General features: G+C 57.0%; 1 protein-coding gene across 3 annotated transcripts in view; it reads left to right on the forward strand.

Moving 5' to 3' along the window:
- Positions 1–2,844: 2,844 nt before the first annotated feature.
- The window catches only part of NEURL1B (neuralized E3 ubiquitin protein ligase 1B), a gene marked incomplete at both ends in the record, with an annotated part of 28,152 nt that continues 17,616 nt past the window's right edge, over positions 2,845–13,380 (forward strand). For all 3 annotated transcript variants that reach the window (XM_080699446.1, XM_080699448.1, XM_080699447.1), the window contains one exon: positions 2,845–2,875. In XM_080699446.1, the coding sequence (XP_080555572.1) occupies positions 2,845–2,875 (31 nt within the window). The remainder of the gene's footprint in view (positions 2,876–13,380) is intronic.

Consider the following 13,380-nt stretch of genomic DNA (forward strand, 5'->3'; position numbering starts at 1 on the left):
GCCTCACTAAGTAGCTGAGGCTGTCCTCGGACCATGATCCTCCTGTCTCAGCCTCCCAAATGCTGGGATTACAAGCGTGCATCACCATGCCCAGCTTAAAACCCATTTCTTCACACCCCTTCTCTTCCTTTTCCTCTCTCTCTCCCTTTCCTCCTCCTTTCTCTCCTTTCTTCTTTCTTGTCTTCTCCCAGCTCAGAGCAATGCACTTCTGCAGACAATTTGTTCAACTGTGCACTGAGCCGGGGGCAGCCCTGGTGGGCCCTGGGGATTCACAGACAGTGAGTGTGCATCTGGAACTTCCACCTGGAGCTGGAGAGGACCGAACGGGCGGCAGCTGCAGCTCCTGCCTCGAGGGTGTAACTGGGGGACAGGAGAAAGTGCAGAAACTGGGGCCTCAGAAGCATGAGCGACTGCCGTGGATGCCCAAATATAAGGAAGTACAAATAAAGGTTGAGGGTAGTCCCCATCCTCCCAGGAGCAGAGGCACAGTAAAGCTGAATAATATAGGGGCTGGGGTGTGGAGAATTCACCTGGAAAGCATAAGGCCCTGGGTTCCATCTCCAGCACTGCAAAAATAAGTGAAAAAATAAATAAAAATAAAGTTGAGTAACATGTACTCTAAGAGGTCAAGATCAAACATTCAAATGCCCACTTGTAACATTTAACTTACTACCTTCACTAGACACCGTATTAAAAAATTTGTACTTACATAAAATGCTAATTTGGGAAAGTTGCTTTTGTCCACTTTCAAAATTGAAGAAGCTACTTAATTCAGTGTGTGTGTTTGTGTGTGTGTGTGTGTGTGTGTGTGTGTGTGTGTGTGTGTGTAGTACTGGGGATTGAACCCAGGAGTGTTCTACCTCTGTGCCATACTCCCAGCCCTATTTTATTTATTTATTTACTTTTTGAAACAGGGCTTCCCTAAGCCGCTGAGGGAGGGCCTCACTAAGTGGCTGAGGGCTGGCCTTGAACTTGCAGTCCTCCTCTCTCAGCCTCCCAAGGACTGGAATTCCAAGGCTGCACCACCATGACTGGCTGATCCCATTTTTTTCATGTGGTTTGATACTAGTGCCACCATCATCGTAGGGAGCAGTTTTTCAGAGTATGTCTATTGCACAGGGATTTAGACTCAAACACAGCCCTTCCAAACCCACCACCAAGCACCCACCGGACAGTGTCTCTGCTGTGGGTACCCCTGCGCCCTGGGGTGGGGGACACACCATCAGCTGAGGGGCAGAGCTTGTGACCTACACAACACAGCACTCACCGGGGTGCTCTGAAAGTCACCCTGTAAAGGCTCGGCAGCTCGGCGGTCACAGGGCTAGCTCTGCATTTCTTTATCTGAGTAAACGGACGCATATTGTACAGTGCTGACCTCTGCCTACGTCCCAAGTCTTCATGAGCTGCAGGTGCATTTTGCCAATACCCCTTTCCCAAGCGGACTGCGGTTAAAAATTAAGTAACCGAGAGGGCACCTACAGTGCAGGTGTAAAACACGAGGCACCTTAGGTTAAGATGTGAGATAAGCCTGGGCGTGGCTCCCTGGAGGCGCAGGCAGGCTCTGGGCGACCTTGGAGCAAAAGCACCCTCTGGTATGGTCACCGGAGGACAGAGGGCACCAGAGGACCCGAGGCACGAGGCGCTCTCCTGGGAACCCCCTTTTACTCCCATGGCTCCCAGCTTGTCTTGTCTCTTGGCGCTGGGAGACCTCAGCATCTCTCTGCTCTGAGTGAGCCTCAGTTTCCCCACCTGTACAGTGGAGGCATTGATGCCTGTCTCGTAAAGTCTTAAGGAATGGAGTCATCTTGTCAAATCATTGCAGCTCCCTGGCCTCAGCGCTCAGGTTTGTGGGGGGAATGCCCAACAGAGTGTGTGGCCCAGGCGCCTGCGCAGATCGGGGTCAGGAAAGCCCTACCCTGTGAATGAAAAGGGATGAATGAAGGAGAAACCCCTGCCACCCCCTCCACAGGAGCACTCCTCACTGTGTCCATCAGATGGCGCTTCACACCCCAGATTCTTCCCCACACCCCCCAAAATGCCGCCCACCGCTCCCTATTTTTTTCTTCCTGGCTTTGATCACGCTACCACGTGATCTTAATTGCTTGTCATTTCTATTTTCACCACGAGCAGCCCTGTTTAGCGTGGGGACCCTGCGTGATCTACAGGCCGGGCGCCGTGCCTTGGCACAGAGGATGGGCTCCCTATACATTCGTACTTCTTTAATGAACCAGTGACTGAGTGAATGAATGAATAGGGGTCCCCAACCTTTGGGCACCACCTAAGTTTCTCCTACTCCTACCTATGGCCGAGGTGCCCCACCCCGGGCACCTCGGCTGGCCTGTCTTCAACCTTTTCCTCTGTTCCAAGGGCGACCTTGGGCCCGAGCACACGTCCTGCCCACCCTACCCCACTCCTAGCACCAGGCCTGGCACTCCCCAGCGAGGGCCCGCCCCACTGTGGCCCAGAGCCTGGAAAAGGCCGTGCACACAGTAGGCTTCTCCAAGTGTTGGATTTAAGTGGCAAAGGCCAGCGGGCGACGGCTTGGCACCCGAGGGCACCGGCAGGGCGGGAGCGGCAGGGCGGGAGGCTCAGCGCGCCCGGCAGCCGCCGGTGCAAACTTTCAAAAGACGCGGCGGCCCGGCCCCGCCCGCTCGGGAGGCGGGGGCGGCGGGGGCGGGGCGGGGCCGGCCGGTAGCTCCGCCCCCTCCCGCCGTCGCCTCCCGCGCCCGCCAGCTGCCGCCGCCGACTCCCGGTGCAGCGGCGATGCCCCGGCGCCGGGTCCCGGCCCCCGGCCCGCCGCGGGAGTAACCTCGCCAGCTCGCGGCCCCCTCGCCCTCAGCCGCGATGGGCAACACGATGCATCGGACCCTGCCAGGTACGCGGAGCCCAGCCCTGGAGGCGGGCGCGGCTTCTCCTCTCCCCCGGCGCCCGCGGTGACTCCGGAGAGCCGCCCCACGCCCCTCGGAGCCCGGGCGCACCCCGGGCCGGACTGTCCGCCGCTCTCCGCGGCCGGCTCCCAGCGCCCTGCCGCTGGGCATGTCGCTCTGGGGGAGGGTACCGCGTGCTGGTTACCTTGGGGACCCGGGTCCTGGTTCTCCCGGCTTTGGCCAGATGCGCGGAAGGGCGGCTGGAGCGATGTCGCGATCCCTCTGGCCTTTGTTCGAGCCCGAGGGCGCAGATGAAGGAGCCTGGGGCGACCCCGGGAGGGAGGGGACTGGGGGCCGGCTCGCCCCGGCTTTCGACGGCCAGAAGCCGCCGGTCGTGCCCAGACTGCAGCTCAGAGTGGGGGAGGTGTTCACCAGGGTCCCAGGCTTGCAGCCGGCCCGCGCCCCCACGCACACGCTACCTCGCCTGGGCCGCTTCCCACGCGCACCCCGGCTGCGCCCCCCTCTGGTGTCGGCTCAGCTGGGGGCTCTAAAGCCCCAGACGAGCAGCTCATGCAGAACGCATCGCCCCCTAGGTAAAACCCTAGAATTTCCCTGACCAGAGTAAGGAGATTTGGAGGGTGAACGGAGTGGGAGTGGGGAGGAAGAGGAGGCCTGGCTGGAAATAATATGTTTTTTAAAAACCGGTCGTAGTGGGAGCAGATCAGCCCCCCGGGGAGGTTCTCCCCAACCTTGCTTGCATACCTGAGCACAGTATGCAGAGAAACTTTGCCCTAAATATGTGTACCCCAATTTCATAAATGAAGAAACTGAAGTGCGAGACAACAGATGTCTCGCCCCGGGTCAGCAGGAGGAGCATCTGGAGGGGCTATGGTCTGCCCACCCCCCTCTGCCCCTCCAGGTCTGTAGAAGAAGCCTTTGGGTTTAAGGCCGGGTGTTTATGGAATCCTTTGGGCAGAAGGTGAGGGGTGTGTGTGTGTGTGTGTGTGTGTGTGTGTGTGGTGCAGTGCAAAGGCTCAGCTCAGTGGAGAAGCAGGTTGGCTGTGGGTTAAATTCAGTGTGAGGTTTTAGGAGAGGGACCCATCACCCTATCTCTGCCCTATCACTGCCCACAGTCCCTGCTTCTAGGAGGTACATGCAGTTATCACAAAATACTAGTTTCCTCCCCTGGGGGGATTGAGATAGGTGGTGCCTGGCCTGTAGTCACTGGGTTTTGGAAGAGGAACCAACTCCTCCTACCTAAGGAGCCTTTGGGCAACTTGAGACCTGGCACTGGGGCCTTCCAACTCTCAGAGATGCAGAGGGCCTGGCCGGTCAGCGGCAGAGAGAGGTCTGGAATCTGGACTGCTTACTGGAGGCTGACCTTCACTTCTTGAGCACAGGCTGCTGCAGAAATGAGGAAACCCACCCCCCAAGGAGGTATCAATGAGGGCTGAAATGGCAGCAGAAACCCTCCTACCCTCAAGGGATGTGGAACAGGGGCACCTTCCCACTAGCCCCTTTATTCAGTTTCTTAATAAAGAAACATTTATGTTTTCCTATGAATAAGCTGTTTTGCCACCCGTGGGTGAACCTGGGAGAGAGGGGAGAGGTAGACATGTGGGCTGGGCTATTTAGACCTGGGGAGTTGGTGAGTCTATCCCACACAGCACTGGTTCTGGGGCCCTAGGCGAGGTTGGTCACCAATGGTGCGTCTAAGTGTGGGAAATTCCTGCCCTTATGTGGGGCTCAAGGCTTGTACCAAGTTTGAGGAGGGGACCACTGGAATTCCTGTACCTTGTTATTCTGCAGGTGCCAAGAACACAAAGGGCTGGGTAGTTTTCCAATCTGTCTGTTCCTCGTTTCTTCCACACGCTGCACTGTTTTTTGAACCTCTCTGCCCAGCAGATGATGCACCTCACACCACCTGGAACATCCTTTCTTGTCTGGTCCATCCTTTGGAATCCTGTTCAGTGCTGCCTCTTCCAGGAAGCCTCCCTGACCACCCACAGTCCATCCTTCACTTTGCTACCTGGCTGCCTTAAGTTCTGCTTATTCATCTGACCATGCTGCAGTATCATGGCCCTCTCCATGGCTCTCCTTGGGGCTCCCTGAGGACATAGCCATGGCTCGATCAGCCTGTGTCCCTGGTAGCTCATCCCTGAGCCCAGGGCCCAGCAGGGGCTGGAGAGCTGGGTGGCAGAGACCCAGCATTGCCTATGTCTTCCACTGAGATAATGCTTGGCTCAGGCCTGCCCCGAAGAATCCTGTGCTTTCCTTCTCCGGAAAAGGACACATGCGTGGGGTTCGTTTTGCGGGACTTGAAATAGAGAGCTGGCATTTGCCGAGCACCTGGATTCCGTGCCAGGCTTCTTGCATATGCGGCTTCATTTACACGCCAAGCATGCTTCTCGGCTTCTGAGACGCTCACACTTGCCGATCCCTCTGCCGGGACGTTCTGCCCAGACCCCCGCTCTCCCCTGCTTCTTTGTCGTGGCCCCAGGGCCCTCCCCACCCCCTCTACCCTGCTCTATGCTTCTCCTAAGCCTGTCTCTCCGTGTGATGCGCTGTCTTGTGGTTGGCCGTCTGTCTCCCCAGGTACACTTCTATCTGGTTCACTGCCGTATGTTGAGAACCTGGAGCAAGGCTGAGTATAGAGTAGATATTCAGTAAATAGATGTCCAAGGAATGAGTGAATTTCGATCTTCCAACAGCTCTGTAAGGTAGGAATTGTCAGCCCATTCTGCACGTGAGAAACAAAGGCTTAGAGAGGCAAAATGCATTGTCCTGTCCCACACCGCTCCTTCAGTGGGCAGAGCCAGGATTGAAACCCAGGTTTATTTAGCTCCAAAGTGCCTGCGTCCTTCCTCTGACATGCAGTATCCTCCCAACCCCAGGCTGAGGGAACACTTATTGGTGCATGCACCCTGTGCATGGTGTGTGCTGTGTATGGTGTGTAATAAGGAAATGGCTTGCATGTTCAGATGAACACGCTGTACGCCTGGTGTGTGCAGGGCCAGCACGGGACCTTGCCTCTGCGAAGCACCTACTGTGAGCTTCGTGCATTCTCTCTCCAGTTGTGGTTCAATCCTGCAATGTAAGGCTCCATTCTCCTCCATTTTAGACATGAGGAGACTGAAGCACAGGAGGAAGACACTTGCCCCAGCTCACACGAGCAGTGGCAAAGCTGAATCTTCGAGGACACTGGTGTTTGTGATTCCAAACACCACCGGGTCTTTTCTCTCCACTTTCTCTGCCCTCACCTGGGTTTTGTATGGGGGAAATAAAGGTTTAAACAGGTGGTAATGGCGGAGGGCAGCATTCCAGGATGGGGACTGGGAGGAGGGATTTTTTTTTCCCTTCCTCTCCCACCAGCACATTCCTGGCCCTTCCCTGAGCGCCTCTGGGGTTCACCAGCGTTCTGCTTGGAGAAGTGGCTGGATTCAAACTGTGAGCTGGGTTTAATCATTAAGTTAGTCCACGCCTGACCAAGCCAGGGTTTTCTCTGCGTTGGCTGTGCAGTCTCCCAGAGGAGAGAGTGAATGTGAGCTCTGCAGCCCTTCCTCCTGCCAGGTGGACTCAGCTCCTCCAAATGCTGCCTCCTAGCAGGAGCCACCATGGCCCCCCACATCTGCCTCCCAGCGCCAGGTGGTCCTCCTTCCAGGCAGCAAGGGTGGGAAGGAGAGTTCCGTGTGAAGGAAGCATGTTGGTCTGCCTCCATGCCCCACAGTCCTCAAGCAACCCTTTAGAGGGGCTCTGCATGTCCTCGATTTGCAGGGCCGCGTGATAGCTCAGAGAGGCTGAGGACAAGCCACACAGGGTGTGAGGGAGACCTGATCGTCCTTGTCCAGAGAGGTGGGCCTGCACCCACCCCAGATGCAGATGTCCCGCTTCCTGGCTGAGCTATGGGTGTACTGTTCCTGGGGCCCATTGACGACTGGCTTCTCTGGTTTCTGGACTCGTGAGCCTTGGGGAGCCTTGGAGAGCTGTGGATACCAGGCACTCCAGGCACGGTGATGAGCTGCCTTGGCCAGAAGGAACTGTGTGTCCAGGGCTCCTCTGCCGCCAAGGCCGGGAACAGGCTGTTTAATGTCCCCATGGGCAGGCAGAGTCAGCTCTGTCGCTCTTTTGGACCAAAGGGCTTTCTGTATTTAGTAATGCTCTCTGAGGGCTTAAAATAGAAGCCCAGAACCAGGCGGTGTGGTTAGTGCAGCGGGGAGCGAGCGCGTCAGGTCGCCGCCAAAGGTAGCCAGCGCTCACCTGGGCTGCACCCTTCATCTGGCTGGTGTCCCATTTAGTCGTCGGCATGTGGCTTCCAGAGGATGGCTGCCACATCACCGTCAGCAGAGGAGGAAACCAAGGCTTAGTACGATCAAGCAGTCAGGAGATGGTAGAGCCAAATGGACCCCAGGCCTAGCCTGTCCAGGACCTCCCTGACACCCAGGCTGCCCCCTACCTGCTACCCACCTCATTCTCAGCACCCCGGAATCCCTTCCTATGCCATCTGAAGATGAATTACTTCTGTGCACTGCAGCCCACCTCATCCAGGGCTCTAGATTCTAGAACCGGAAGAGAGAGTATGGCCTCTGGAGTCTACCTAGAGGAGAGGGGAAATGCGAACTCTGCAGCCCTTCCTCCTGCAAGGTAGATTCAGCTCCTCTAACTGCCACCTGCTGTTCAGCAGCCACCATGGCCCCCCACACCTGCCCCCCAGCGCCAGGCAGCCCCCTTCTCAGCAGCGAGGGCGGGGAGGAGAGCCCCTTAGCCATCCTGGATTAAGGCTGGCCTGCAGGCGGGGGCATCGGCTTTGTGCCCACCATCACAGTGCTCAGGCTCGTAGCCCCTTAGGCTGGCAGGGTCCTTCACTTCTTGGGCCTGCGTCTCTGCCCTGTCCCTTGTCCACCAGAGAAGTGACCTAAGCCCCAAGCCTCAGTTTCCCCTTCTGCAGAAGGGTGATGGTGTTACTTCTCAGGTATGCAGGGTCTGGCAAGTAGAAATTGTTCATGGGCGGGTACACCTGTTAGGATTGTGTATTGCCCCTGCTCCATGCTCAGCCCTGGATCAGGTGCTCTAAGAAGAGACAGAATCAAAAGAATACTAACTACTTCCTCAAATCATGCAGCCCTCGGTGCCAGGCGCTGTTCTAAGCAGCTGTACACCTTGAGGGCCAGCCCTCTGAGAGCTCTGCTGTTATTAATCCCACTGGTAGAGGAACCGAGGTGCAGAGAGGGAGAGTAACTTGCCAGGGCACACAGCTCAGGCAGTCCAGCGTGGTTCCTGCTAGAGGAAAGGAGCTTGCAGAAGGGGAGACGGCTGGGTGGGGGTGGGGTGTCAGGTGGGAGGGATGTCTCATTCGCTATGGAAGCCTTCATAGTATTTAGCAGAAATCTGTGCACATTCATAAATCCTGGCAGATTAATTCCTAGTTGTTCCCCTAATTCTTCAGTCGTTCGTCCCACGCCCTACCTCTCAGCATGGCAGCGTGGAACACTACGGTGGCCGGTGGGCTCCACGTGAGGGACCCCCTCTGATATCTCCCCAGGGTCTGGTGTGCATAGCTCCATCCTCTGCCAAGGCAGGTCAGTGAGTGATGTCCTGAGGGCTTTCCAGATGGCAGTAAAAGGGCCACGTCATCCCCAGGGGAGCAGAGGGGCCCAGCGGCACAGCCCGGGGTGGGTGGAGCCTGCGGCTGCCTGCACACTTGATGGGGAAGCGCGCCAATGGGCCTCACGTGGAGGCAGATCTCAGCTCAGCCAAAGAAAGGGCTGTCTAACTGTGGAAGCCGTCTGGGAAGTGACGTCACTGCGGCGACACTGGTGTTTAGCCTCCTGGACTTAACACAGGTGTCCCTGGAGAATCTGAGGGGTCCTGGAGGAACGGTCAGTTAAAGATCTTTGGCCATGGGGTCTCATGCGAAATACTGTCCAGCCATCATCTGCTGAACTCTGGCAGAGCTCTTCCCAGTCTTGTTTGGCAATCCTGCCAGTTCTGAGGATCGGTGGGGCTGGCCCCATCTTACAGATCAGGACACCAAGGCACAGAACAGTGGCGCCTCTCCCTCTTCCGACCTCTGTCCACAGGTGTTCTGAGCAGGAGCAGCCACCTCAGATGGCCACCCCCTCCTTCCTGTGGGTCCAAGCTGGCCTCCTGCCTCTCCTCTGATCAGTGGGGGAAGTTCTGTAATGAGTCAGCTACTGGGGGAACGGGGTGGGGTGTCTCGGCTGCGCTGGCTCGGCACGGTGCCCACAGCTATTAAAGACCGGGTTTTGTTTACATCCTCAACATTACACATGGTGTATACCACAGTGACATCCCTTGGGCATGGCTTAGCCTTCCCTTCACTAAGGAGGGTGGATTGGGTGGATTTATGAGTGGGGTGGGCACACACACCCAGTGTCTCCGAAGCTGGTCTGCTTGGTAACTTTCCACTCCGGGCCAGTGGTCGTCGGTGCTCAGAACTTCCTTTACCAAAAGGCTCTGGGGTCAAGGGCAGGAGATGGCAGAGTGGAATTTCCATATGTCCAGGACCCAGCCCAAAACTTCATCCTCAGGGAGGTGGCCCCAGGCTTCTGACTCCTGGACCAGAGTGCTGCCAGTCACCTTGTCCCGCTCATCTCCTGTTCGGTGGATGGGCACACAAAGGCCCAGAGCCTTGCACAGGCTCACAAGACCATTACAGATTAGCCAGATTCCTAAGAGGCTGTGGAAAGAGCCCAGGTTTGGGAGACAGTCCCTGGTTGGGTCCACCATGTCTATGCTGTGTGATCCTGGGCTAGCCACTTTCCTTCTCTGTGTCTCCACTTTCTAGTCTTCAGGATGGGCAGAATGATGGTATCTCCCTGCATCTTGGGGTTGCCATGGCGAATCCATAGTAGACTCCCTGAGAAGTCTGAGCCCAGCACAGGTGGGGCCCAGTGACTGGCCATTACCTCTTCCTTGGAGACAAGGAATCGATACTCCCAAGTCCACAGTCCTGGGGGGGCAGGCATTACGACCAACTAGGGCTTCTCTCTGTCACACCTCACAGGTCTCCATGAAATATGACCGAGTGGTTCCCACCTGGCTAGGAAAGCAATTCTGCAGATCCTGAGACACACCCAGCTTTGGGTTCTGTCCCTGTGGTTTACCTGCGCTGTGGCCGTGGGCCAGCTCCCTCCCCCTTGGGTCAGATGTCTCCACCTGTGAAATGGGCTCATGGGCTGTAGAAAGGCCCCGGTGCTGCCCAGAGCGCAGGGCTCCTGGCTCCGGGCTGTGCTTGCCAACACCTCCCTGGCTGCTCGTTCCACACTGCCCTGTGCTGCTGGCCCACGGGCGTCTGGAGCAGGCCCCACGTGGTGGCAAGCGATGTCTGTGAGCAGCATTCATCAAGGTCACATGAACTGACCTACTGTGTGCCTGGCACCATGCTCCAGTCATATCCTGCCTAAAGTAGCACAGCATCTTTGTCCTGCCCCTGGAGCCAGGATGGGGCGCCAGTGCCCTCGCTCTCACTTCCTGGCTGTGGCCTGGGGCCGCTCGCCGCTTGTGCTCGGTGTGTGCTGTCGGTGTAGGAGGCCGGGGGTGGGTGGCCACCGCCTTCCCATTTCCCATTGTGACCGCCCGCTCCAGTTCTTTTTCAGCCTCAGGGACTCTAGGCACGAGAACCCCTATGATCAGTCACCCGTTTTCCTTTTTTAGATGCTTTGCTTATTGTTCATTGCAAATTCCACCAAACTGTGGCCTTTGAGTGGCACGCGGTGGGCTGATTGATGTTACCCCCCCACCCCCACCAGCTCCCTGCCTGACACCAGGCCAGGATGTTGCCCGAGGTGGCTTCCACTTCTGTGCCAAGTCTAGCTCCTCCCTTGCAGGTCAGATGCAAACGGGGGCTTTGGGGCTGCAAGCCTTTGGCCCAGCTGCTGGGCGTGGGTGAATGTGTATTTCCTCCATGGAAGCAGCGCTGCTCCAGGCCCAGCAGATCTGTGGCTCCGAGTCCCGGCTCTGCAGCTGCTGCAGGTGCTGGTCCAGGGCAGAGTCTCCGGCCGCCAGGCTCTGGGCACCACCTGGGCTCGGGGCGTGGTGGTCCCCATGGCAAAGAGGAAAGCTGGCAGGCCTGGCAAATGTAGCCAGCGTTTCCACGGGCAGCTGCCAGGGGCCACCAGAAGGAGAAGGAAGAGAAGCGGGCACCGAGGGGCAGGACCATGCCAGCCGTTGGAAGTGACATTCAAAACCTGGACCTCTCTCTTGGACACTCTTGCTGCACTGGGTTATATTGACAGGCAGGGAAGAATAGAAGGCCCATGGTTTGAATCTTTTTTTTTTTTTTTTTTTTCAGTACTGGGGATGGAACCCAGGGGCATTCTACCTCTGAGCTACACCCCCAGCCCTATTTTTTATTCTTTATTTTGAAACAGGGTCTCACTTAGTTGCAAAGTAGTAGCTGAGGCTGTTGGCAAACTACGATCCTCCTGTCTCAGCCTCCCAAATGCTAGGATTATAAGCATGCACCACCATGCCCGGCTTCTCTTGAATCTCCTTCTTCACAGAGGTAGATTCATGGGCATTTCTTCCCAGCTCCAAATGCTGCAGAGCCTTGAAAACTTTCACCCTCTCTGCCTGGTCTTTAAGACCCTTTGTGGTATAACCCCTGACTCCGTCTCCACCCCTTGTCTCGGGCAGCTCCCTGGTGTCTGCAGCTCGTCTCCTGGCCGGGCCTCCAGTGTCCCTCCGCATCCCTTCTCATCCTCTGACTGCAGAGCAGCACGGGTCCATGAGCCCATCCCACTGCCCTTCCCAGCCTAGGGGCGAGGCCTGTGTGTAACTTGTTGGCACAGGTCCCTGCAGCGGCGTGGGCTGTGGCAGGAGCGGAGGGGACCCTGTGCTGTCAGGTGGAGGAGGTGAAGTGGTGGGAGGGGATGAGGGGCATCCCTTCACTGCCCTGGACCCTCCCTGGGAGTGGCCGCCTGCAATGGTGGTTCCCTGGGTCCCTTTATCAAGAAGAGATCCCAGGAGGGCCCAGCGGGGCGTTAGAGCTGCCTGAGAACCCAGCACCTGCTGAGCTTTGATGGGCACCTCGCCCCGGGTGCTCACTTCTTCCCTGGAGCCTCTCCATGGTGGCTCCCCCCACAGCCTTCTCCCAGCAGTTGTTGCTAGGCTTTGTTTGCAAAGCCCAGGGGCGGTTTCCAGCATGGCTGGCCCTCTTCCAGTTAGGGTGCCGGCTGGCCAGGCCTCTAAAGCAGAGAACAAAGTCCCAGCAAACCAGCGTCTGTCCCCTGTCACTGGTTTGGCAGAGGTGAGGGAGGGCTGGTTATTCTTTTACTAGCGCCCTTCAAACCCACCAATGGAAAGTCCCTCCTGCTGCCAGAGGACACCCATGTCCTTGCCCTCTTGGTGTGGCGGGAAACCTTGGTTTGTCCAAAGCACACACGTTGCTCCCCATGCCAGCAGTGACAGTTTGCATTTTGGACTTGGGCAAATGTCTCCTGAATGGGAGGTTTTTCCGTTCAAGGGCTACAGCCCAAGGATGAACGTCATAAGGGCCCAGCAAGCCCCTGAAGCTGAATGTGGGGTCATGCACATGGGGTGTAGGTTGTTTCTGGGGAGACAGGCCCATCCGCTTCTATTGCTCTCAGTGGGACCAACAGCGCTTTGCCCACCGTCAGCCCATGGTTACAAATAGCTCCCTGGGGACCTGGAGGGACAGAGCCCGGAAGCCTCTCTGTCCTCCTCCAAAGGTGGCAGAAACTGCCCTGCAGACTGCACTGAAGAGCAAACCCATAGCAGGAGCCAATCACACATCAGCCGGCACAACCCTCTCAGTAAGAGGAGTGGCAGAGGGGCCTCTCTGGCTGGGTCCCCGGTCCTAGTTGGAGAGGACCCACCCGCCACAGCCTCAGCCATTGGAGCATCCGCAAGGCCAGCACGCGGGAAGCCGTCACGTCTAAGCCAGAGAAGCTGGGGCAGTGCTTTCTGCTGCCCAGTGGCAGTAAAGGCCATTTCCTTGGGCTCTTTTTAGATCAAAGGAAGGGCTGGGGAAGGGTGGCACAGTGCACATCTGGGGCACTGCTGGGCAAGTTCAAAAATAGGCCTGTGACCTTGGGCAGCAAGGGGAGGTGACCCAGGGGCTTCCAAGGGGCCCGTCCTGGCTGAGGTCACGAGCCCTCTCTCTGGAAGAGAAAGCTTTCAGAATGAAGCTTCCCAGCTGCCACCGGTGGGCATCTCTGATCCAGGAATAAACCTTCCCTAGTCAAAGGAACTACATAAGGTGGGGAAAGGAAGGGCCTGAATGTGTAACGAGCCTGCCCTACATGCTACATGCTTCGTGTTGATAGGCTAGCCTTGCACCATCCTCACAGTGGTCTTGTGGGGTGGAGATAACTCTAGTTTTCTAGGTCTGCTTGAGGCCCAGAGAAGTTAAACATGAACCTCAGGATCACACAGCCAATAACCAACAGAACCCGAATTTCAACCTGGTCTGACTCCAAGCCCAACCTCCTCTGAACCACTTCTCGTTGAAATCTAAAAACCCTGAAGTTGC

Source organism: Muscardinus avellanarius, assembly GCF_963383645.1.
Source record: "Muscardinus avellanarius genome assembly, chromosome: 7".
NCBI classification, from domain to species: Eukaryota; Metazoa; Chordata; class Mammalia; order Rodentia; family Gliridae; genus Muscardinus; species Muscardinus avellanarius.